The 27,032-nt window shown below is 41.1% G+C and overlaps 1 protein-coding gene across 7 annotated transcripts in view; it reads right to left on the bottom strand.

The window, feature by feature from the left end:
* The window catches only part of cacna1bb (calcium channel, voltage-dependent, N type, alpha 1B subunit, b), a 170,999-nt gene that overhangs the window by 37,102 nt on the left and 106,865 nt on the right, over positions 1–27,032 (bottom strand). For all 7 annotated transcript variants that reach the window (XR_008830252.1, XM_056402913.1, XM_056402910.1 and 4 more), the window contains 12 exons: positions 25,028–25,100; positions 24,568–24,685; positions 23,573–23,640; positions 23,279–23,385; positions 20,915–20,977; positions 16,701–17,453; positions 14,220–14,425; positions 13,374–13,503; positions 11,988–12,117; positions 11,103–11,162; positions 10,415–10,521; positions 3,200–3,296 (listed from right to left, as the gene is read on the bottom strand). Coding sequence is in view for 6 of the 7 variants with exons in the window: in XM_056402913.1 (XP_056258888.1) it covers positions 3,200–3,296; positions 10,415–10,521; positions 11,103–11,162; positions 11,988–12,117; positions 13,374–13,503; positions 14,220–14,425; positions 16,701–17,453; positions 20,915–20,977; positions 23,279–23,385; positions 23,573–23,640; positions 24,568–24,685; positions 25,028–25,100 (1,912 nt within the window). In the remaining variant the exon portion in view is untranslated. The remainder of the gene's footprint in view (positions 1–3,199; positions 3,297–10,414; positions 10,522–11,102; positions 11,163–11,987; positions 12,118–13,373; positions 13,504–14,219; positions 14,426–16,700; positions 17,454–20,914; positions 20,978–23,278; positions 23,386–23,572; positions 23,641–24,567; positions 24,686–25,027; positions 25,101–27,032) is intronic.

Raw genomic sequence — 27,032 nt, 5'->3', positions numbered from 1 at the left:
TTCCCAGGAGGCTAACGCTAACTGTTACTGGTTTGTTTTCTGTTACAATACAGATGAAAACTGAGTGAAATTAAAAATTCATAACGCAGAAATCTGGCTGAAAATTGTATTAAAGAAAATACCACTTGCAGCTCAAAGCCCCTACTCTCATTTTTTATAACAGGAAGTGTATTCTGAGCACAAGAGTCCTCAGTTGAACAAAAACTTTAATCAAAAAGCATAAACTCCAAATGATAATGTGATTCAACGTATGTTAAAATTGCCAAACATCTCTAACATGTATGAGTAGAAGTATGAGCTCTATGAGCTTTACGGAGCATAACTGGCTCATTCAAAACAAACTATTAACCTAAGTGCAACATGATTAAATCAAATCTGGTTATTTTGTTTAAAAAGCTTTGTGGCTGATTGAAAAACCTTCCCATCAGCTGTAATTTATGTTTTCCCAAAGCAAATGCATTTACTCTGCTCACACTTTGTACAGTACCTATCCTGTAAACATGTTTTTTAGTGATGAAAAGATGGAAAGAGACTCAGCAGAAAAACAACACCACTGTTTCTTAAGGCAAACAGTTTAAAATGTTCTCACAATGAACTTCTTGTGATTGTGTAAATAATGACTGTTGTCTGTCAGAAGCAAAGGCTGAAGTAACACGATGTTATTCTTAGAGTGGATTTCAGGGTGGATGAAAAATGTGTCGGAGTTTCACACTGAGACTTTGTCTCATTCCAACATTTAACACTGGTTTCATTTATCCATGACGTGGATCTGTCCCCAAACTTAACCTAAACTGAACTTGACCCTATCCAAGTAGTTTTAGATGCCTAAACTTTATGAAACCGGACTGAAGTTGAACTTGTTGGCCAAAAGAAAGACTTTACTTAATAACTATATTTCAACATGTAACTAGAACTTTATGATGAAATACTCAGTAAATGCTGTTGAAACAATGTTTATATTTAACATAGAAGTCTAAAAACCCACCTTCAAACCAAATTCAGCCTTGTTTTAACCTAGATGTCCAGACGTCTTATGGCCTGCAAACTACAAAATCACTGCTTCCTGAGTACATGAACGCAGTCGGTCTTTGTGTCTCTCTACCTGTCACTCTCTCTCCAGAGATTTCGCTCTGTCAGCTTGTGCTGTGATCTGTCCGTGAGATGAAGTGCTTCGTCTATGTATCCTGACATGTATGCAATCTAACCAATGAATATGCTGCTGCATGAATGACCGCCATCGAGGCTTCTGTCTCCAGAGTGAGGACGGAGCGTAATTCTCCGCTCCTCTACCAGCCTGTCCGTCAAACTCCTCTGTCCAAGTATCCAAGAGTTGTGGGTGCGCGTCTGTCTGCCAGCTCTGATCCCTCTCAATCATCTTGCCTCTATTACTCCAATCAGATCTTTCATCTTTTGTCAGATCCATCACTTTTGGATGATCAACTGCCTTCATGCACCAGAGGGAAGCTGTCATCTCTGCGTCAGAGGAAACAGTTGAGGGTCTCGCCTTGATGAGGGTCACGACAGCATCCTCTCATTATTACGGATTCCTCACTTCACTCTGCTTGAGATTCTTTCTCACTCTGTAGAATTTGAAATTTTGCATGTTTGGCCACCCCCACTAAGATGGCTAATTTGTCTCTAAACATAATATTAAAATTTTCGTTGTTATTATCTGAGGTGGCAAAATAGCATCTTCAGTTCTGCTGATGTGCAGCTCACCATAAGTACTTTCAGATTCTGATACTGAAGATTTGTAATACTGTGAGTTCTGTACACTTTTCTACGATTTAATGGCTGTCTTCTGAGCACAGTTCAAGAAGCTACTTCTGTTAATATACAGTAGAAACACTGGACTTTGCTGTTTTGTAAGTGCAGTAAATGATGTAAATGTGTGTAAATTCTGTATATTTTATGTAACACGAGGGCAAAATAAATGTAAACACCAGGTAGAATCGGTCTTCATCTCTGCAGTTACAAAACACTACGACAAAAATGGTTCATATTCAATCGAATGCCAGTTTGTCATCTGTAAGAGATGAATGGCAGTCAACACACTGTAATGTCACAACTAACTGAGCTTCAAACAGGCCGAATGATCGAAAAAAAAAAAAAAAACCAAACCAGTCATTAAAAATCATGCCAGGTTCTGCCAAACAGACAATTTACAACTTTTCACAAGCTGAAACTACACTATGTCACAAGCATGTTCAGTGTAAATGGGGTTTACTGCTAACCAGCAGTGACAGTATTTCCAATGGTGATTAAGAAATTAAAGAATTACACCTCCATCTTCACACAGCTTCCTACTTGTAGGTTTGAAAGGTGGAGAACATAGTCACTCTAACGTGACAATCAATTCTGATGGTGACTCAGTTTTCTGGTTAAAAAAGTAAAATCTAAATGTCACATCTCCACTTTCTATGTTTATGTTCACTATGTTCCAAACGTTTATATTTTTGCCAGAATATGAGTTATGTGTTCATTAGCAGCCAGCTAGCTGTCAGCATTCATCATTCTTGAATAGTTTAGCTAATATAGCTGGTTGCTCCAAAGGTAAACAGCTAACTATGCCACAGACAAACAGAAGCTGATGATCTATTTATGCATATTCTGGTAAATTTATGAGTGTGTGGCTCATACTGACCATACAAGTGGTGGCTTGAGAGGTTTTTATGGATCATTTTGATGCTGTGTTTTCATTCTTACTCAGTTTTTGCTGTTTTTGCTGCTGTGAACCAATTCACTACAGCTGTGTGAGTGTTTGAACCTCAAAACACATTTTCTCAGTGGTTTGACCTCTTGTATCTGTGTCCAAATCTTTAGAGGAGGGCGTTCTGGGAAATGCAGGCTCTCAATAAGCCTCCTTGCACAGAATTGCTCCAGTAAAGGAAAAAAATATTCAGTCATTTACTTCCAATTTGTGTGACTATAACTCCTCTCGTTCCTCCACAGCCCAGAACGCAACCAAAGGTCCAACAGCTCCAATCTTTCAGAGAGAGCTATATATGAATCTGATTTATAACCAATCTAAACACATCTGTTTTAAATCACATATACCCATTCCTGTTTGATAAACAGTCCTGCAAATGCATTTGATTCATGATAGTGTGAGCGACTGTCACCGACTGCTGCACCAGCTGCTCCCTTGTTCTGTTTTTCTCAGAATGGACTGGGTGGGTGACAGATTGGATTACGGTACCTTCAGCTTGGGCAGCCGTTTAATGGTCTTGAGTGGCCGCAGGACTCGGAGGACCCTGAGGGACTTGATGGTGTTGATGTCCTTGCCTTTCGTCCCTCTGTGCAGAGCGAGAGTACAATCAGTCCGGGTGATGTAGTGTAACCGATAATCATGTAAACCCTCTCACACCCCCCCTCCCCCCGTAAAAAGAGCTGACTGTAGTACATGAGGTACACTGTGTACGAGGAATAGCTGTTGTTATTTTGTTAGTAGAGAACATGCATGCGAGTGTGTAATGTTATTTTACAGAAACATGCTACAATACAAGATTTATGTGTTAAGACATGAAAGTAACAAAGTACACTTACTCCGGTACTGTAAATATGTTCGGGATGTTGCCACTGTACATTTACACTTTACTACTTCTTTTCTTCTGCAGCACATTCATGTGAAGACTGTAGCTACATGTTACTTTAGAAAAAAACTTTCCCATGCTTATCTTTTCTCTTTCCTTCCCTTTCTCCTTTATTCTTTCTTTTCTTCAAGTTGTCTTTTCTTTCATTCTTACATCCATCTTTCCTTCTCTTCTATACTTCTTTCACTCCTTCCTTCTCTTTCCTTCTTAGCTTCTTTCCACCTCCCTTTATTTTCTTTCTTCCTTCCGTATCTCTTTTTTCTACCTTTCCTTTCTTCTGACCTTTCTTGTCTACTTCTTTATTTCTTTTGTTCCCTCATTGTATCCTGTATTCTTTTCTTGCTTTTGTAATTTTCTTCATCCTTTCTTTTGTCCCTTCCTTCTGCCCTTCTTTTTATCTTACTTTCCTTCTCTTATTTCTTTCTCTCCCTAAGCTTCCTTTCTTCCTTTCACTCTCTTTCTCCCGCTCAGTTCTTTTGGCCGTCTCGATATTGCACATACCAGTCACACAAAATGCCGTTTCTGTAGAATAACATCAACCATCTTATATTTGTTGAGAGTAAATGCACAAAGAATCAGCCCCTGGTGCAGGAGGCAGCTTCTTTGCAGGAACCACTGCTGTCAGTCATTGCTGATGCTGCACGTTGTGTTAACTGGTCACAGAGTGGGAGGTGGGAGTGGGGGTTTAAAAAGTAGAAGCTACGCTAATAACATACAGCTGAGCCTTCATTCACTCAGAGACTGACATTGGCCAAGGACAGTGGGAGAGGAATTTTTAATTAATCAGTCACACGAACAGACAAAGTGACTGTCGCTCTCGATAAAAAGGATTTCTCATTTGTTTCCTCTTCACTTTAAAGAAGAGCGTAAATATCTGTGGATGTGCAACAGCAACAGTTTCATGTGTGAAGGATGTGTGGAAGGACACTAGGATACCAGGAAGACGTCAAGTCTAAAAGCCCTGTTAGTGGCCCCTCGAGGCCCCACTGCTCCTTACACCAGCGTGTGTAGAAATACTGACCAACCAATGTTTTCATCCACAAGGGACACTTCTACTCCAACTGTAAAAAGGTGCTGTTTAATAATGTATTAGAAGGACACATGCAGCCTTTACTCAGAGTGTTTTGAGTGTACTCATCCCTCCACTAAATATGTATGTCCTACATCTGCTCACAATCACTCAGATGGGATATGGGAGGGGGGGATGTTTCCACAGTACTTTAAGGAACACTTTGTTTTACAGGACCCTTTACTAGAAAGTAACTGATATGAAATGCAGGCACTTTTGTTATTTTTTTGTACTGAAACTGTACCATAGCTTTCTTTTTTCTTTCTTTCTTTTTTTTTTTAATTCTAATTGTCTGTCTTTGAAAGGTGCTAGGGATCTGTAAAATAAAGCATTATCATACTAAGAACATTTACATTTGACACAGTCTTCCACCCTGTAAAGCCAGTTGTGTTATTTCCCCAACTCACTGGGACACACACACACACACACACACACACACACACACACACACACACACACACACACACACACACACACCACACACACACACACACACACACACACACACACACACACACACACACACTCACACTCACACTCACACAGGTACGATCAGTAAGTCAGTGCTGCAGAAATTTCTCATTTAAAAGACACCTGGTTGGCTGGCGGAGAATATTTAGGGACTGAGGGATTCATGAAAACAAAGCTTCACTGTTATTGGTTGAGAAACAGTTAGAATAATGAATTTTATCAACACTTCATGTGTGTAAAAGTCTATTAAGTGGTGAGGTAAGATGGAGCTCAAACAGGAGAGAAGCATGGTTCCATACATTTTAGCTCCTGGGGGCCTTTTCCTTTTCTCAGTGGAAATCTCTAAGTCTAACAAAATGGCATGCAGCTCTCATGCTCAGATGACTCGGTTTCCCTGGCATGCAATCTACAAAGTCAATGCCAGTCCTCGCTATTCAAGGACTTTAACACATTGAAACGGCAAGAACAGTCTCCCAATAGCTTTCAGAAGCGCTGTGGGCAAGGAGGATGTAATGTGTGTGTGTGAGTGAGTGTGTGTGTGTGTGTTTGTGGGTGCAAGGTCGTCTGTTCACATCAGTTGGGTGTAGATCAGCACTGATTGCCCCTCCTGAGAGCAAGGAGCATTTCCTGTTTAGGGACGCAAGAGCTGATGACCAATCAGAGGCACTTTACCGCCTCAGCAAAACAGGATGCACGAGGCTCCTTTTATCCAGCAGTTTTACGTTTTTCCAGAGGATTAAATTACATGGTGGATTCTGAATAATGTATGTGCAAATAGTTAGGAGTCATTATCTTCATTTTTTTTTATATTACTTTGTCAGAGTTTATTATGATTATTAAAACATTATGAAAATCCAGGCTGAAATCTGATTTCAAAAATATTATTTCTAGCACTAACAGTGTAGTTCAACTGTTCTTGTGCATAATCAGCAGCTCATTTGCATTTTTTCTCTATTTTGCTCTTTACTTTCAATTACTGGCAGCAGAAAATCAGGGTGAAAGGTGGCTTATATTTTCATCCCCCTCTAATAATGATGAGGCTTCCATACAGTATTATATTTATGAAAAAACAAACAGCTATCTATAACTAATTTCTTTACATACACACAGACTAGACAGTCAAGGTGAATCCAGGTAAGAAGCTATAATCCTTTGTCGATTTCCCCCTGCATAAAGAAGGAGAGGATGTAGGTGAAGGGCAGGGAGGCGGATGGAGCTGCAGGCTATAATCTCTTGGCAATTTGACCAATTAAGCCCACTTTAGTCGTGATTAAAGGAGATTCACATGAAGATGAAACGATAGATAGAGACGACTTAGCGCTGACACAAACAGATACCCGAGGTTGCAGGTAGAAAGATATTCAGTGCAGATTCATACTGGTGCATGTCTGTAGCTATATGTTGGTCTTCTGAAAGCTATGAGGTGGAGCTCCCAATATTGTCTTTTTGTTTTGATGTCCTAATATTGGGGCAGGAGGTTAGTTTTTTAAAAGGGGAAGAGAGGGAGGAGGGAGGGAGGGAAATCATGGTCATATCCCAAGCACCTTGGGATGAAGTTCATTTGGGAAGGTTGATAAGAGGAGTGTTCTCTGTTTCACATATGGGGGGGAGAGGGGGGGAGAGGGGGGGGCAAGTGGGTCAATAAGCAAAAGTTAGATTAGATAGGGATAGTTCCCACCTGGCCACGCTTTGTTGCGATCTGATGAGAAAAAGCAATGATGAGCACACACACAGAGAGACACACAGACACACACATTACACCACCCACACAAACAGAGCAAACGAGCATGTAAAGAAAGGCGGAGCAAAGTAAACATATTGAGCAGTTATCACGCAGACATGAAGGTACAGTGACATTATTCGGCCTTTAAATTGACAACATCAAAGCACAATGAAAAGCACTTAAATTTATCACCCTGTGAAAGAACGACGCACTGGACAAGTCGGATAAAATATTCCAATGAAATAGGGATTATGTGTCTGAACATGTGGATGAATCAAATCTACAACAAGAGGATGATCATGATGCGATGGACACTTTTTCACTGTGAGGGAAGCAAAGACAAGAGGACACTGTTAATGAGAACAATACACTGTATGACTACGTTCACACTGCAGGTCAGAAAATAAAGTCATGTTTTGTCCCTCGTATGTGGCTCACATCTGTTTCAGTGACAAAGGAAAATCACACTGAATCTGACTTTTTCAGTTGGCTTTTACATTTTCAGCATTTGCAGAACTATGAATCACACTCATTTCCACATTTCTGATATCTTCAGCGATACTATACTCAGTGAAGGTGGCTGTTTTCTTGGTAGGAAAAAGGCCAGAAATATAGTGACAAGAAAAGTGTCACAAAAATGGCGACGCGTGTGAATGACACTGGCGCTGGTATAAAGATTTACTGACCTCCAAATTAAATAACATAACATCGTTTGTCCATACCTTCTGGAATCACACCTGGAAGCGATTTTTGACAAACGTTTTGTTGACACATCCATCCATCCTGACCTCCTCCATACACAGACTTTTCTCGCTCTATGGCTTCACGCAACTCTCTCCTTTGCTCCTGTCATAATTACTATGGCCACTAGAGAGCTCTGTCACTTCCATGTAAACATAGTATGTTGTTTTGGGACACTTGCTGAAACGACAGATGTTTTGAAGTCGGTTTCTTAGCTGCATACGGCGGTTTGGTAAATAACTTTATTGTTCCTTCATTGTTTTTTTCTTCATCAGACCTGAGGGTTAAAATCGGATCAGTCTGATTGCTCATATTTGTTATTGCATCCAATGCAAGTCCCCGTCTTCCCAGACCACAGCAACTAACTTATTGAGTGTGTTATCAAAACTGAAAATCAGATCTACATCCAAATAAGATGCACGCTGCAAGAAACCAGATTCATCTTCTAAGCCTTTCAATGTGAACGTAGCCTGACACACGCTGATGTGCCGTGAAAGTGAGCCGATGAGGGAGACGATAGGAGGGACAAAAGGCTGGACAGGAAGTGAACGTGGGAGGGAGGGAGGGAGGGAGGGAGGGATGAAGAGGAAATGGTTCAATCTGATCTGATGTGAGTGAATCTCACTCCTCTACATCTATCAAAGCAGGACCACAACATAATGGACCAAGCCTGTTAAACAGGATGATGTTATTATACTTTGAGGAACTTTAAAGTATTATTTATGTTTATAAATGAACAGTGAGAAAGATACTGACAGAATGATGAAAGTTACATTATCCTGCATATGTATTATACCTTGCTTCTAAAAATTAATAAGAAATGGTTTATAGCTACCATTCACTCTGTTTAATAGTTTCCAATTAGCATGGGTTTATTTGCTGCAGACAGCAGCATTCAGATCCTTTGTGCTCATGAATATCCTGGAACACCTTCCGCTCTTACGAAAGCTTCAACTTTGGTTGTTTCTGACAGTTCAGGATTTTCCCTTATTCACTGTGCTGCCCCACTGTGCATTACGTATATTGCTCCTACTATCACACATAGAACATATCTGATAAATGGAAAACAGGTAATTGCACTTATGCAACCTGAACACAGATGTAACACAAACACAGTTATGTAACACAAACAGAGTAAATGCCAGTATCTTTGATCGTGACTGTGGCGGTGATGATAAGAATAGCAAATAACTAAATATGACATTTGTTAAAAGACTGCTGCAGACAAGGCTAAGAAGGACAGGAAGGAGAGCAGGAGACGCAAACAAGAAGACAAACACATGGACAGAGCGATACACAGGCAGAGAGAGCAGGCATTACCCCATAAGGCTCCTGAAAGCAATCCAAGCCAGAAAACAAAGAAAGAAGGAAAAAAGTGGAAGACAGAAGACAGAGACAGAGTCAGCAACAGATAAAAGACAGAGAGAAGCATCAGTCAACAGCTGGCCAAAGAGAAGAAATCAGAACAACACAACGTTTTACAAAGAAAGATACACAGGTGAAGAACTGGAGAGTTTCAGGACATGATATGTGAAATAGTGGCAGATGCCAAATCAGTAACGGCGCTGGTTGAAATAAAATATGTGATCATTGGAGACCCAGCATGCATCAAGGGACACATCACCTCCCTTTATACTCTCCAGCTACAGGTTAACATTTATTTCCAATTGGCTGGAAGGTAGATGTTAAAATCATATACATCTCTTCTCTAATAATCTCATAATAATTTCTAAATCTGTGTGTGAGGTACACTGAGCTGCAGGTAATGGTATCAACACTACTATGCGTTTGGCTGCTAGTTAACTAATGGACCTAACCAGTGCTTGATTTGGGCCAGTACTCACTCATAAGCAGTACCAGCATTTTAGATTTCTGTAAACTGAGTACTTATTACTTGCTTGCTACTTACATTACATTATTGCCACTTTATGATAAATACAGGTACTCAAGGTGTAGTTAATGTGACAGGAAAAACAGACCAGTTCATTTCCTGTTCAAAATAGTCATGCGAGAAGGCAAAACATGTGCAGCTGTGTGAGGAACAACGTGTGCATAACTGCTGCAGCTTTTCTTTCTGAATGTGGTGAGTAGGTGTAGTATATGCATCATTAAACCACCTAATGTGTAACCCAAATATACAAAATAATGACCCTGACAACTGTTTTTAAAGATCAACACATAAATACGTTCAGGAGATTTAGCACAAACTGTTGCTGTTTAACAAAACTTGGAAATATCATGTGATAGTAGTTGTGATTTAAAATAACAAAAACCTTCGCAGGAAAAATGTAATTTGTTAAAACTACAGTTAAATTACAGTAATACAAAAGTGAGATGCTGGAGTTACAATCAGCTTACAGACTTCCAATTAAAATGAAGAATATCACCTCCTCTGTTCCTTCTGTCCCCTCCTGAACCTTAAACCTGTCAGCCAAACGGTGCATTGCCCATTAGCCGACTAGCAGGGAGGGGGCTGTGGAGACTTTATGTAACAATGAAAGATGAGTTTGACATAGTCATGTCGGCAAAATAACCCCAGGCAGCACAAAAGCCTGAGAGTTCATGGGGAGTAATTGGATGATCACAATGGATTTGTTTGTCTGAGCAAAACACTGGAGCAGGGGTACCTCGCCCAAGTGTGTTAGCCTGCTAGCCTGATCAAGGGACAGACACCGGAGAGAAGGTAACCGTGGCTTAAAATACCGCAAGGCAACACAACTGGTGATTTGCTCTTTGCCTTGTCCTTGAAAATATATATACTTAGAGCCCTGCTGTGATTAGAAAAGAAACGCGGGAATAACAGAAATGTTGACTTACGAGCAGGCAAAGGCCACCAGAGCTCCACTGACCACGATGAAGTCCAGAATGTTCCACAGGTCGCGGAAGTAAGAGCCAGGGTGCAGGAGCAGTCCCAAGTCAATCATCTAGAGTCACAGAATGAAGAGATATGTAGAAAATCATACAAGATGTCGCTGAGATTTTCTTTGTTTCTCTAAAGGCCACTCTGATCGCTCCCTTCTTCTTACTTTGTGCAAATCTTTAATAGAACTCTGGTTTTCATATTCAGCACCTTTTTTTTTTGCAGTGACTCAAAGCACTGATTATCTAAAGCATCTGACATTAGAGCAGTTTGTTAGGTTATCACAACTGACAAGAAAAAAACCCAAAAACCTATCAGCAACGCCAGTGCTGCTGTCCACTGTGTGCTAGTCTTCTCAATAAGCACCGAGTTGATGATTAGTAGGTCAAAAGACAGTGAGATGTCTAAACCAAGCTAAAACCAAACTAAAATTTTGTTGAAAATGATACATCTCAACATGAAGCAAGTCACAACTGCAGGAAAAAACTGTTTAATTGACCTAAATGTCTAAAAAACTTTCAATTTTCAAACCCCTTTTATCCCAACCTGGATTTTTCTTTGACCTGCAAATTACCAAAACTTTACTTTGTGGGTTTTTTTTTTTTTTTCAGCGCACAAATCAAAGTGTACCTCCAGTCTTCTCACCTTAATCACCATCTCAAAAGTAAAGACTCCAGTAAAGACGTAATCCAGATACTTCAGAACCTGCAAAAACAGAGCGCAACGAAATATGCTGTGAGATGACTCATGTACAGATCCAGTGACAGATCCTTTCAGTTTAAGACACTTTGGTGCGTGTGTGTTTGTCTGTGTGTGTGTGTGTGTGTGCGCGCGCGTGTGTGTGTGTGTACGTGTGAACGGACCAGATATGCACAACATGTTCCTCTGCCCTGTCAGAGGTCTCAGACTCTGTCAGCTTTGTACTCCCCTGCACGAGCACACATCGCCTGAGCGCCCACGCGAGCAAACACACACGGATAAACAACGCACAAACACACACGCGCAACATCACCTCAGATTCCCTCCGTGCATCTGACTTGAATGTTAATTACTTGTGCTTGTCTGTCAAAATGCAAAAAGTCAAGTCTCGTGTCTGTGTGCATATATTACTTCCTCATTCCCAACATGAGCTAACATGTCATGCAGGGATATGAAGAGTACGGAAACATTTTGCTAAACTGGATATGCACCAGTTTGGGCGTTTTGTTATGAAATTTCTCATGTCAGACTGTCTGCATTTTACCAAAAAACGATAAAAAAAAAGCTTCTTCTTGTGCTTCCTACTGCTTGTTTCTTAATATGGGCGAACTGTCAAACCCTGTTAGCGAGGACTTCTCAATCAGTCCGAATGAATCATCCAGACTGACAAAATGGGACGTGTCTGTGTGCGAATCTTCATGCGCTTATGTGAGCATGCACATTTTCATGCAAACGCTGGTCTGCGCGTCCATGTGCCTGCCTGGCAACCAGTGTGTTCGTTGCATACTTCCAGATGTTTATTTATGAAGTCTGGATGCTGCTCTGACTCACATTGTTGCGCGGTGCGTTGGCTTGCACGGGGTCCTCGGCTGCCAGAGCGATGCTGCTCATGGTAATGACCATCAGGATGCACATTTCAAAGTAGCGTAGGTTGACTACGTAGTGACACAGCCGCCGCACCCTGCAAGATCACACAAACACACACACACACATATGTAAACACACACATACACAACAGTACAAAGTGCACACCGAATAGTGACAGCTCATTAGATATATTCAGGTGAAGTCGTCCAGTAACATCCCACAGACAACATTCATATCCCTCCATGTCCAAACAGAGGTACAGTCATAAAAGGCAAAAGATGAATGCATCAGCCTCAGTGATACGTGACTCAGGGTTACCTGGGTTCATTATGTGTTTTAACTGAATCTATCAACCTGTAACTTCCTCGAAATAAAGACTTCTCTATGAAGAACATGTTATTTACACTGTATGTTTCTATAAATACAGCACTAAGGTGAACAGAGTCTGCACTTTCTGGGATGAATAATTTGACTCACGAAGAAGATCTTGAGATCATCAAAAGGAGCACTTTTTCCAGAAGAGCATCACGGCCTCGGATTTGAAGGACTGACAAACTTTACGCTCTGCTACAAGCCAGCCCAGTGCGATGTCAGGTTTACTGAAGCCAGCAGGACTGCATCACGGCGGACACTCCAGTTATACAAGAGTAGGATGACGGTTTCCTCCGTGATGGAGGATTTGAACACTGCCCACGTGGGACTGAATGTCCCCAAAGCGTCTCAGGGATCCATATCTATCAGCGTATCAGATGTCTATAATACTCTGAGACAAGCTTTTACATTTCTGGGAAAGTTATTATAGTAGCAAATATTTTATCTCTGGTCACAATAATAACAATGTAAGTAAAACAGCAAAACAGTGTTGACACGACAAAGAAATCAACCAGGGTTGATATCTGATTGGACCCCGGCAGCGCCTTGCAGGATGATGCCTCGTTGTGGTCCGGTTCAACGTTTTGCTGGACCACCCTGTGAGTTTTTGGCTACACCCTCTGTGTTGGCGCCACTGCTGCCTCGACAGAGTGTCCTCATGCAAGTGAATGAGGGTCTGGGTTTTTCCGCAGATGGCGGTGTGAATGCAGCCCTCCTCTCTGTGACATGCAGTCATTAGAGAAGAGCATCTTGCTCTCCAGGAAACATTTCAACACATCCTTGATGGGCCAAAGTCTCCAGACTATCCAAACACCAGTCTGGTGCCTTTCACCCAGCTCTTTTGTTAGTTTTTCCCACTGTAAATGTTAAAATGCTAATAATGTTTGGGATTTATGAGCTTTCTGTTGTTGTTAATTCAACCCAAACTATTAATTTAATTTCACGTCACTCCTCAGCCACCTCCCTGTCATGACTCACGGATTTGTTTGCCCGAAGATGAACATGGAGCTGTAGGGGAGGATCTGCCGAGGCCCATTAGCTGCCTCCTCTTCCTCCAGATCTTTCTTCTCCTCACTGAGTCGGAAAGTGTCACAGTCGATGTTGTTCACTGGTGTGGAAAAAATAAATATATTCATTTAGCTCAAAGAGGAACAAACATTAGTAACAGGAGGCAGGCTCTTTGGAGTTATTTGTATTTACATTTCTCATAAGATGATGGTTGCAGGGTCAAGACTAAGCATGAGGTGTGATATGATAATAACTTTGTACAAAAACAAACACGTAGCTTAAATATAAATAATGAGTAAATAAAATAAATATAAAAATAATTAAGCTGCTGTTATACAGACAGCATGAACAGTATTTCAGGAAGCGTTGGGAAACATCAAGACTTTTCCCTCTGTGTTTAATTTTTATTCTTTTTCTTCATCAAATTATAAAAATAGTACCTGGACTAACTGCAGAAACGTGACAAAATAATCCAAGTGTAACTAAATTTATAATAGAATAAACTGCTTGTGGCTTTATCAATTGGTAGATTTTTAATGGGCAATTCAGATATTGGCAACATGGTCCTTATTTTGGTACGTTTGGACATCATCGATAGTGTTTACAATAATATTTTGTTCATCAGTTTCTTTGGGATGATGAGTCATTCTCTCAATAATCCTTAATAACTCTCGTAAAGTGATGACTAGTGGAAATTTTATAATATATAACATCATTTAACCAATATGAACAATGACCAAAACTTCAAAATAAAACTCTTCCTTCAACCTTCCCTATCCCTCCCTCTTTGATATGACTGTGACATGCAGCACTCACTGGGTATGATGGTGGTCTCTCCCGGCGGGGCAGTGATGGTGACGGGGATGTGGATGGCGTTGCTGTTGAGGCCAGCCTGGCTGGCCCTGGTGGAGTTCTTCTGGTTGTCAGCATCCTCTTGCTTTTCTCCAAGACTCAGGCTACTGCGCATTGGCTGCAGAGGAGTGGAGGCGAGGCCGTTGTCCTCAGCATCTGGCTGCCTCTCCCTGGGGAGAGAGATGTGGGTCTTATCACAGGCATCGTTACACTCTGCTCTCAGGATGCTTCAAGCTTTTTCTGCCAAATGAGATCCTTGTGAGAAAAGTTTGTCCGCCCTCCTGGGACACGGGCCGCAACTTATGTGGCAACAAAAGCAGAAGTAGACTTTTACTGTCACGCTATCCAAACACACAGTTGTTTGGTGTTTGTGTAGCATGAAAACTTGCTTAGACTTGCACAATGTCTTAGAATACAAAATTAAAGTCTAGAAAATCCACCAGGCAAGTCAGGTGCACTCCAGGCCAGTCCACAAGCTGTAGGGTGTGTTTACATGATGTTATGACATGCTGTTACACCACCACCACTTCATGAACAAATATTTAAAACAGGCAGTGAAGATATAAAACTAAGCAAGCATCTGTAGGGCTGTTTTCTCACCTCAGATTCATTCAGAAACAGTTGTATGAGAAATGTGATGATTCCAGCTCAGCCAGCACATGTAGATCACAAGTAAAGGCCATCAACAGCCCACATGGTTGTTTGTCCAATCAGTGCAGTCATATTAGCCTTCTGTTCAATGAAACCACTCCAATATGGGGAATAAATAAATACTGAGCAGAGCGATCACAGCTGTGAGAGCCAGGCTGCTGTTTGTTGTCTGGTAATGTAATGCTGCACTTTACATGGTAATGAAAAACTAATAAGTTCCCCCATTTTCAAACACAGTGCATCAGTGACCTGACCTGACTTCTAAGTGCACCGCAGTTGGCTGGAGATTGCACCCAAATGCATACTTGAATTTTACCATTTTGGGAACTTCAGTAGAAGTGAATTGGAGACGGAGGGAACACTGACAGAAGTGTAATGTGATTGTACCTTAAGCCAGCAATAATTGATTTTTTTCCCCCACATGGAGCAGCTGAAACAAGCTGAAATCACAACACTGACATCGCCTTTTAGCTGAGAGGGCGAACCAGTTAGCAAATAGCTTGTTATTTACTCATCCAGCAGATATGAAGCAATATCAGCATTCATTTGGAGTCGTGTTTCTGTCCATCTGATGGATGTAAGTCCAATATTCACTCTCCTTTTATTCACTCTCTGCTTTTTGGCTTCAACTCCTGAGGGAAATGTCTGACACTTTAGCTGCTAAATGCTTTACTATCAGCTACTCTCTAACTGTGTTTGTCTGCCGTTTGGTGCTGAGCAGATAGTGTACAGTGGGTTTATCTGTGTTGTTTTTTTGTTTTGTTTTGTTTGCAGCAAACAGCTGCTGTTGTGTCTGGAAACGCTGCTGATAAGAGCTCTGAGAGTGAACCGAAACAATGAGCTGCAAGACGCTATAAAGCTCCATAGAGCTGAGGGCAGCTGCCGAGTAATAGTAACCCCTGACACATACAAGTGGTCATGTGACCTAATGTTCATAACACTATTGATTATAGCTGTTTCAAGGAGAGAACTGACAATCGTCTATTGTACAGAAAACTTGAAACGATGTGCGTCTCAAACTAACTGATCCACGGCCGTGTCACACCACAATGAGCGAGGTGAAACTATGAGCTATAGCATTAAGAGGCATCACTAATTACATCGTCCTGTATGATTTAGACACAGTACATATTTTGATACTGCAGACTTTGGTTGCCAAAGGTATAAACCCCACATAACATTTGCCTCAAGTTAAATCCATGTTCATATTTGTATATGAGCGGAAAGGTGTTCCTCCTAACCGTCCACATTTCTCAAACATTCCTCAGACTTTCATCACTGAAACTAGGGCAAGTTGTTTTTTGTTTGATCACCGAGATGATAGCTAACAAGTGCTCCTCTATTTTCTTATTCTATCCTGTCACTTATTATTCAGAGGCGAGGCCGAGAGCTGAGAACTTTTGAAAGTACATCATTTATATCATTATTACTTGTTGTTCACTGACCCAGATTGCTGTTTTTTTTTAATCAGTTGCATCTTGTTTTCATAAATTGGGACATTATTGTTTACCATTTATCATAACACTAAACTCTCACTAAACACTAAAAATTCATTGCAACAGCACAAAAAACAAAAACAAGTCCCAGGCGGTAAATATAAAGTCTTTCCCTTAGAAAAAAAAAAGGCACCGTTGTTTACTTAAAATGAGTGTGAATCGTTTAATATGCAAGTCTAATGTAAGGCTACTAGGAAGTCATTATTATTAAATATGAAAAAACATCTTATATCATCAACAATATCAGGAACATATCAAAAACAATTTGAATATAGAGCATATAGCATGTGAGCCTTACCTATGACCTCTGCTTCCATTCTTGCTCCTCTTACAGTCGTCTCCGTCCAGAGTCGACTGAGCTCTGACCATGCGAGAGCAGCGTCCCTTCCTCTCTCCATTACTATCCCCTCCTCCCCCCCTCCCCTTGCACTCTCCCTGTGCACCGTTCGCTATCATCCCGTTTCCCTCTTTTGGTGGACGATGGGAGTGGTGATGGCGGTGTCCCCTCTCTTCTCCTAACCCTCCTCCTTGCGTGTCAGTGGTCTCCTCTTCAGGCGAGCCAGCCAGGTGGTTGTGCCTGTGACCCTGCCCTCCGTCGCGGCTTTGGCTCCTCTCCCCCCTCCTCTCTTTCGTCTGGGCACCGTCGGCGTTGTGATCTCTGCTCCTGCTGTGATGGATGTGGTGCCTTCCACCTCTGCCGTCGCCTCCGTCTCTGCTCTCCCCGTTTCTGTCACGGTGGCGGTGATGCTTCCTGGAGTGCGTGTGGAGGTTGTCTCCGACCCCATCCTGACGGGGATCCCCTGCCTCCTCCCGTCCTCCTTCAGGAGGCCTGCTGGGTTTGTCGCCGTTCCTGGCCTCCACCACGAGCGGCCGGTCCAGGTGAGTCTTCATGTCGGGATGCAGGTGGAGAGCGGAGGACACGCGGAGGCGCTCCTCTGGGTCGAGCTCGTTGAACAGGGCCTCGCTGCTCGCCCTCATGTTGTGTCTCCTCAGCTGGTTGGTCCTTTGCTCCCACACTGACATGGCCTTTGCTGAGCGCTGCTGCTCCTTACTGCACACAGGATCAAACCCACAGGAAAAGATCAAAAACAATGACACAGAAACATTTCGTTTACCTCGACTTCATGAGTGCTTTTCTCATATGGGTTTTAGGTGAACATCACCATCCACAGTATCCATCCATAGCCACACAATCATCTACTCATCAGGCCCCTAATAAAGTAAAGTAACCGAGAAAGAACCAGACATGAGGTAGTCTATGGATGCTTCAACAAATGTTCCCCATGGTAAAGCTTTCACTTACCATGCTTGAGTGTTGTATGGAGAAAGTAGTTCAAATCCTCAGTAACAAAAACATGATTGTTTTTACTTTCCAAACACATAAGATTATGATTATGGGATAAACCTGGGAAACACTTTTCACCAGTGGAGATCAGAATGAAGAACGTATCAGGGTTTGCCTGGATGGGGTAATTTTTATTAGCATGATTTTAGCCGATTTAACCTGCACTAGCTTCAAAGTGTGTAAATATGTGTATTAACGTTATGAAGTTTATCTTCTCCTGAAGGACTTGCAGCTGCTTTGTTTGGGTGGGAAAAAAAGACGTAGGACAACTAATCTTGGCATTGTTGTCATGTATTCCTTTTGAAGAACTGACACAAAGCAGCTTTTCACAGACTAAAACAGATCCATACAACAGCTGAAATGACACACTGATATTATTAAGGTTTCTAAATATCAAGCTGTAGGGATACAGTGCATTAAATATCCCATGACGTCATTAAAATAAAAGGAACTAATTGATGTTGCCATTTCCATGAAGAGATGTTAAGTTATCTTTAGTTTTGTCTGTCTCGTGACTTCAGATAACTTCCTCCTTCCCTTGTGTGTTTCCCACTGGTCTGATTGTCTGCCCCGCCCTGATTGTTTCCACCTCTTTCCCATTACCTTGTGTGTGTATATAGTCTGCGTTTCCCTTTGTGCCAGTTCGTCTTGTCTTGTTACCAGAGAACCACGCCAGCCACGTTGTCCCATGCCAGGTTTCTTGAATTCTATGTTATGTTTTTCCATAGCCTTTCTGTACATTCCTTTGATACTTTGTCTTTTCCATGTGACCTCAAGTTTTTGGTTTTCCTCAAAAGAGTGATTTTCATTTGGATACTTTGTACATATATTCCTCTGTTAGAGTGACTTTCCTTTGATACTTTGTTATTAAAATATCTTTTGGTACTTTGTCTTGGAGTCGTGCATTTGGGTTCAAGCCTTAGTTCAGTTGTGACAGATGTTGTTTAAGACACTATTAATGACTGAAAGTCTCCTGAACTTCAAGTCACACTCCACAGGCCTCTGCTGTCCTATAGTTCCCTACTGATCAGACTCACAATCAGGTTTGTTGCCAAGTAGGTTTTCACATATGAGGAATTCGCTTTGGTGTTTTGGTGCATAACAATAAACATTAATTGATTAATTGATTAAATTGAACCGATTAAAAAAAAATCTATGAAAACTGGTGGAGCAAGTTGAATTAAACATTTAAAGAATTTAGAAATGAGACTTAATCTGGCCACAATCTTCCATGACCACTTACTTACAGTGCTTAATTGATATTGATATCGATTGATATGGTGCCAGCCAATCACAGTGCTCATCAAAATGTCAAGAATCAGTAACAATGTGTCAGAAGAAAACCAAAATCTGCCGACAGAGTCTGTGAAAAACAATGATGTACTGGCACTAATTACAGCTACTTTATGTTTGTGTTTTCTGCAGAAGAATCAGCAGTAGGCCGGCATATCTGCTGATGTGTCAGCACAGCATAAAGATACTGCTACTGTATGACTGCACAGTACCTGTTTTACTTAAAGTTAATAAAAACAGTAAAAAGAGTAAAGGATGAATTTTGTCTATATCCCCAAATAAAACTACTAAACTACGAGTTAAATCCACTGTGCATGAGAGGCCGTGTTATGGGCCAATGGAAAGCACAGTAGTGCAGAGACGAAGTACCATGCTTGTGATTGTCTTTATTTACTCCTATTCACTATGTGTCTTTATCAGGCAAAGTTAGAAGTGCCTAACGTTTACCTTCTTCATATTTTGTGAATATCATGTTTTGTCATGTGCAGCTCTGATCTAATGGGGCATGCAATTAAAGTGAAACAGAAATAATCTGTTTGATCCAGGTCATGTGTGAATGGTGCAGGCAGGACCAACATGCTATGGGTGATTGCCATTCCTGTATTTAGTATGGTCTTTTTGAACATGGGATTTTCTACAAGAGTCCAAAACACAATCAAAGAAATCCTTTGATGTGTTCATTTTTCCATCTGACATGTGTGAAGGCATTGCATACTGCTTCTGCACAGTATGATTTATTTACATGGGGCTTTATGGGTAAGTTAAGTTTGTTCCATCTGGTCACCTGTACCTCAAGATTCGTCGGGCGGGGGAGGAGCAGAGAGAATAACTCCTAAAAGACAGAGGACACAGACAGACAGAAGACACAAGAGGACACAGGACAGGTGTCCACAGACAAGTGAGCAACAGATGTACAGGTAGTGTTGATACAGAAAGGAAAGTGAGAGATGAAGCGCTGAACGGAGGAATTCCCATTGTGAGATATATTGACACAGCGCATGCACACACTGAAAAACACACAAGAAGGGCAATGTCAAAGAAATGAAAGTTATCTCTAGTAATGAATTTGTGTTATCTCGGTGAGGTGAGATGTTAAATAAGCCTCTCTGGCCATCTGCATTTTAATCGATGGAGACAGCGGATTGCCGGGCAGGAGAGCAAACTCACAGCTGGACGTTGCCTTTAATTTTGGCCTTGGATCATATCGTCTTTTAAAGTGATGTCCTGGGGCCTACGATAACTAACAGACTGGAAATGCCAAAGTGCCCGTGGTGATAGCAACGCTCAGAGAAATTAAACATTTCTACCCAAATGATTCACATCAGAGAACACAGTGCAAAAGATGAATTACTGCAGGCGCCAACGCTGAAGATCTGCAGCCGTCAACAAAGTACACAATGGTTGGTAAAGGCCAGAGGGAGACATAACTGTGTTTCTGCCTCAGCGATTTACACTCAGAAGTTCACTCACACTGGCCTTATAGCTTTAAGTGTGGTATGTGTTTATGCTATTTATATATAAGTGTGTTTTTCTGTTTTGTTTTTTTCAAAATAATACATTTCATTTTATCAGCAATGAAGACATGACAGACTATAATTTAGTTTTATGGAGTTCCGGAGAGGAGAGGAGAGGAGAGGAGAGGAGAGGAGAGGAGAGGAGAAGAGAGGAGAGACAAAAAGGGAAAGGAAGGGAGGGAAAGGTAAAGGAGATGACACAAAGAGGAGAGGAAACAAGGAAAATAGAGGGAACAGCAGATGATAACCAGAACAGGATACAAGAACAGGAACAGAAGAGGAGAGGATGGAAGGAGACAAAGAGAGGGGAGGAGAGGAGAGGAGAGGAGGAGAATATTGTAACAGAGAGTGATAACTCACGGTGACTGAATGCTGTTGATGGACGACCTGCGAGAGAGTGCATCTCGATTTTGCTTTACAAAACTGTACATGCAGAACAAAAACAAAAGAAAAAATGAGACACAAATCTGAAGGGGACAGGTGGACTGTCTGTCAGTCTGTGTGTCCACCTGTCCCCTCCTCTTTCACATTAAAGGACTAATCTGTGCAACTACTTCAATAACACAACGGCAACAGAAGCTGGTACATTTTTATAATAATAAAAAACAGAAACTGAAAAAACATTCAGAGTTTCATTCCAAAACAATAAAATATAAAAATTGCTATTGAAATGATACTTTAATAGTAATTTTTTTTTAGTTTTAAATATATTTACATTGTAAAAAAAAAAATCTTTTTTACAATGTCAATTTTTTTTTATTCCTCAAAAGTCTGTCGTGATTTGTAATGAAACCCTGAGTTTCTCTGAGACAGCACACAGAATCCACATAAAACAGTTAATTTAAAATAAAAGCAGTTGCTTATGAGCTCACTCACTAGTTAACACACTGTTCAATGTACAAATTAAAATATTCAGAGAACACTGAAAGTAATGTACAGGTTCACATAATAACAGTAATGACGGTGAAAAAGGAGAAAGACTGGAAGGGTTAGCTAACCAGTGCTGATCATTTTCTACAGTCTGACCAACCTATTTCTTGGTGAGGAGGACGGCAATTAAGGAGTCAGTGTGAATCGAGGATGAACACTTTGTCAAATGGATAAAGGGCTGTGTGAAACTGCACATCACACAAAGGCCTGTGCAGAGTTACACAACACGCAATCAGTGAAATCCATCTGATGTGAGCAACACGCACAGACAGTGTGCATTATTGCTTTTGTTCCACATTAACAGAGCAGATGAGTATCAAAGAAAAAGGCTTACTGTAACCTCCAGTGTTACATAATGCAGCTATAAATCACTGGTAAGAATGAAAATGCTCCAGTTTTCACAGCAGCTTTCTCTTGACGGACTCATAATTTCAGTGTTCATCAAGGCTCTAAAAATAGGTCGAATTTGGAGGCGCAATTAATTTCCTGGTTGACACAAGACCCCAGACCTGTCAGTCACAGGCTTGTGGTGGAGAGGGGGCGGGTCAAAAGTTTTAGCATGACAGCAGATATCTGCGTTCATGAAGACATCCCTGTCATTATCACATTAGAGAAAATGGGAGCGTCTGACAGAGAAGATTAGGGTTTTCTTGTATCTTGCTCACAAGCTTCTGCTGCTCCTCTCTGTTTTCGATGAATAGCTCTCATCTTCTCAACCTTCAAAATAAGTCCAGGGAATAAAAGATATATATACTGTATATATGTGATGGCTTTCTTATTTTGAAACTGTAATGAAGAAGATATATAGATTCATTAAGTTTATTAATTTGTGTTAAGGTGGTATCCATACTAGTTCTGAATCAAAGGTGCCCTGCAGAGTTTTCTTTACAGTAATATTTACATTCAGTTTTACTCTCCAAAATGCTGTACGTATTCTCATGGCCTGTCAATGCTGCATTTACTTCCCCATAAAACATTGGCAAAGCCAATTCTTTAAATGTCAGATACTGCTTTGTTTACATCCATGCTGGCCCGCCCGCAAAAACATTTCTCCATAGTGCCACTAGTTTACTATTGGTCAAAAACTCCAAACGGTACCTTAAATATTACATATAATTCATCTGTTCATATATATATATTGGACTAGAGGTGGCTTAGTAGACCTTGTTCAGAGTATTTGCTGTATTCTCCCCTCATTATCCTCAAGGTTTACGCTTAGAAAATAATTAAAAGACACTTGAAATGAGCTGAGAGCTGTTTTGTTGTAGTAATGACATTGGACACATTTCAATGACTTGCTTGTTCAGACCTGGAACAATCGTCTGAAAATGAAACACTGTTTTTTGCAGCATGTAACGAAGCTCAGGATGTTCAATGAAGCCATGAAATATCATATTGTTGTCTGGTTCCGCATGAACTTTCAAACCTCCATTGAATCCTGCAACATTATCTCACATTTTGCCACTAAAAAGGGCAAAGCATGTACTAAGACTGGAACTAAGAATGAAATAGAAACAGCTGGCAGGAACTAGCATGTATTGTCGATTGAAGCTTCCTTAATTGCCTCTCCTTGTGAAGAAGGGAAACGTGGGGTGTTATAAACAAGGCAGCGCCGCAGGAGCACTCTCACAGTGGATGAGGAGAAGTCCAGAACGTACACAGATCAAACACAGTAGACATAGACATTAGAGACTAACAGGGAAGAACATACAGAGGGACGTCACACTGACATTTATCTCCGGTACGCGACTAAACAGTGCTGCTGTCAGAGGAAGGAGATTCTTGGAAACTTACGCAGCGATCGAGATGTTGGCTGCCGACATCGGGCTGACTTCCTTCACCTCCAAAGCCTTCTGCAGTGCGAGCTTCTTATTGGCTGCCTCCTCCTGCTCCTCCTCATCCTTTGGCCAGAGACAACCAAGACATATAAATACATTCATATTATAACATGTGCACATGCTGGGCTGGGCAGGCACTGGTTTGACATGTTTTACTGGGAAGTAGAAAAAAATACAACAACATTTATATTTTTTTTATGTGTTATTAATGTCTTCAAGTGCAACATCTGGATTGGTTGTCCAAGCCCACCTTAGTCAGCTCCTGTGCGTTGGCGAGATTATCGACAGCAATGGCCAAGAAGACATTCAGGAGGGTGTCTGAATGACAGCAGGACTCAGGAGAAAATACACATGGGCAGTACATGACCTGTGATGAAACACCACACTAGGAGCAAGGGCTACTAACGATTCGGTCACTCCGTCAGCCTGTCTGTCAGAGTCAGGACAATATCTTAGTCTTGACAACGGCCTCCACTCAGCTGTTAAGATATGTGACTCATTTACAGTCCCAGATGGCATTGGAGTTATATTCTCAAGCGCCCAAAAAGATTAGCAAAATATTTTTTCCACGCCTTTAAGAGAATCATAAGTCAACAGAACGTGTAGTTGGTGAATTGATGGAAGAAAAGATAAATTCTTGGAACATTATTGCTGCTGAACACATTTATGCTCACCAGAGAATGAACCTTTTTAATTTTGTATTCTAAATAAACGTCCTATTAATGCGACCCTGTGGCCAAAATGTCCACCTTGCACAAAGGACACTGCACCCCATGATGTAACGGGAAGACTGCCGTGAGCACATTCATGCTCCCAGGAAGAAAACCTGTTTTGATTTTAATGACTCTATGATCTTTCCCCTCAAAGCTCCCTCAAGAAAACATTTTTATCTCCGCAAATGATAAGGCACAAGGAACGGCAAACCTGTCACTATGTTGTTTGTTCTGTTCAGTACCTCATTTTAATGGGGTTTGTTCATCGGCCTGTAGTGGGGCTTTAGTTTGTGATTCTACCCGAGTTTTGAGGATTTAAGGTCTGAATATTAAAAGTTGCAACGTGAAAGACGCTTGATTTTGAGAGTGCTGTTCATGGACACTGTTTCATGAACAACACTCAGCTGATGATCACACCCGCAAAGAATTAAAACCATTTTTAACCACGTGAACCATTTTCACGTCGTCACTCGCTCCTCCTGGCTCTCTCACGTACATCTCAGTTTTAATTACGAGATGTCAAAGAGGATACAGTTTCCAAACAGTGTGAGGACGATGAAGTAGACTGAAGAGAACATGCCGCGGCGAACGCCTCCTTGAGACTCGATCCCGTGGTACATCACGGCGTTCCAGTCTTCGCCAGTCAGAATCTGAGGAAGACAAGAGAGTCAGAGCGGTGCCAGGGGAAAAGCCCCTGCAAATCTCACAGACTGCAGAATTAAATTACTTTACAGAGTGAAGGGTTATGAGCATAGACTAATTGAAGGATTATCAACGAGCTCATTAGGGGACAGAAGGTACACAGACCAGTCATTTCCCTTAATTAAAATGACTGATAACAGTCTTTCTTTTTCCATAAAGTCCATATTCTCTCATTTATTCAGAAAGTGTGAAGTGAACACTTCTGAACCTTGTGTGTCTCCGTCTGTGTGTGTGTGTGTGTGTGTGTGTGTTAGTGTGACTGTGCAGGTGTGTGTCGGGGGGGTCCTTACCTGGAACACTGTGAGGATGGCTGCTGGGAACGTATCAAAGTTTGTTGTTGGCGTCTCATCTTCAAAGTTAAACCTAAAAGAATCAGAATGAAAACAACATCATTACAAAGAGAGAAAAGACAAAAATACAACATAAAATGTTGCCCCAGTCAGATCTTAATGGCTTCTACCTGCACTTCAGGAGAGGATACAGAAATGTCATTATTTTAAAGGTCAGGATTAAAATTTGAAAATTTGGAAAAAAGTATGTGGATTAATAATATTAGGAGCTTGTTGCTGAACCGTCTAATCAACAATACATGTTTCTGTTCAAGAGAAACATGACACAGCACAGAGACAGACACATTCACACTTGAGTCACAGCTGCTTTTCTTCTGTTTCTCCTTGTCTGTAACACTTTCATTGTCTACTGTTCCATCACAATGCACACACACACACACACACATACATTTGCACTTCTATGCTTGTGACGACCTTCATTGGCACAATGCAATTCCTTGCCTCTAACACTGACCTTCAAGGTTACATCTAGCTCAATACAACTTGGATCTGATTTTTGTTGTTATGTCTATTATTTCTATCATTATATGTGTATGACGGAAAAAACCAGGTCATAACTCTAACGTGGACCCAATTCTAACCTTAAAAATCCCATATTGTAGAGAGTCAGATGTCCATATCTTTTTTGTTTATCAATCAGAAGAGAGGCTCAGAGCCTCCTCTCTTCTGATTGGCTCACCGACCTGTTGTTACTAGAGCTCCAGAGAGAAGCCTGAGAGAGGAGATGTGAAACTACACTGAGATGGTTTTTGGTTCTTAAAACCACAAATATATCTTCTTATGGATCAACACTTCAAATAAAGCACTGGAAAAATGGAAAACATGGGACCTTTAACTCTAAAACCCAACTCCTAACACTCAAACAGCCCTTTGAATGAATAAAGCGAGAACCAGGTCTTCACAAAGATAGAAGTACAACACGAGTACACAAGTGGGTTTTTCAGATTTCTTCACAGCTTCAGGTAGAGAACAGCATATTCATAGATGAAGGGAGCTGTCTTGTATCGATAATGCATGACACAGAAGGAGAGGGAGAGAGACATGCAGCAGCAGGAAACACCAGTCACCAGGGAGCCACGGCTCCAACTTTCAAGTCCAAAACACACTGTCTCTGCGTGTCTCTGCATTATTTGACACCCGTCATATGCACAATTGAAGGAACGGCGATGCTGTACGTCCACAAATCCACACAGCATGTTTACAATCTAATATAACGGAAATAAAGTCAAACTGGTGTGATGTCTAGCTTCAGGAATTCTCTCCTTTTTGATTTGATTCCTCACCTCCAGAGCCAACGTCTGCTCACAAGGAAAGGTCTGTTTTAAAAATACCTTTATAATACTGAGACTGTCAGTTGTAGGGATCTGGGTATTTGAGTCTCTCCTTGTCCACTGTGACAGCTACAACACCACAGAAGAAGAGATGCTATCAGCTGACAAGGTATAGCCTGGATATGCCAAGCAGGGGAGCTAGTCTGAAAAAAAAACAGAAAGTGTCGCTCTTCTGGAGTGTCGATGGTTCAATGTCTCAAAACTACAGCTGTGTGAAGTGGGTTTAAACACGCACCCCCCACAGTGCCAGTATGTTTTGGGCTCAACACAAAAGCACTCCTGCATGGAAACACACTTCAACACGGGGAAAAGACAAAATGACAGAAAACACAATGATGGAAAAAACAGATTAAGAACAAATGATGGAAGATTTGGTCTTTACAATTAAAAATTTTTGTCACTATTTGTCAATCTTTTCATCTCTTTTAACTAACTTCTACAGCTAACAAAAATGAGTAAATAAAAGACAATAGAGATTTGGCCTCAAAGGTCAATGAATCAGAGTATTCAGTCTAACTGGATCCAAAGTGGATTCAGCTATCTGACCCTAACACTAGTGAGTTCACAACAGTTACAATAGCACAGATATGGAAATATTAAGTGTTAACATGTTG

This window comes from Seriola aureovittata, chromosome 18, assembly GCF_021018895.1.
Source record: "Seriola aureovittata isolate HTS-2021-v1 ecotype China chromosome 18, ASM2101889v1, whole genome shotgun sequence".
Classification (NCBI taxonomy): Eukaryota; Metazoa; Chordata; class Actinopteri; order Carangiformes; family Carangidae; genus Seriola; species Seriola aureovittata.
Note: the sequence above shows the minus strand (reverse complement) of the source record. Positions and strands in the feature narration are given on the sequence as shown.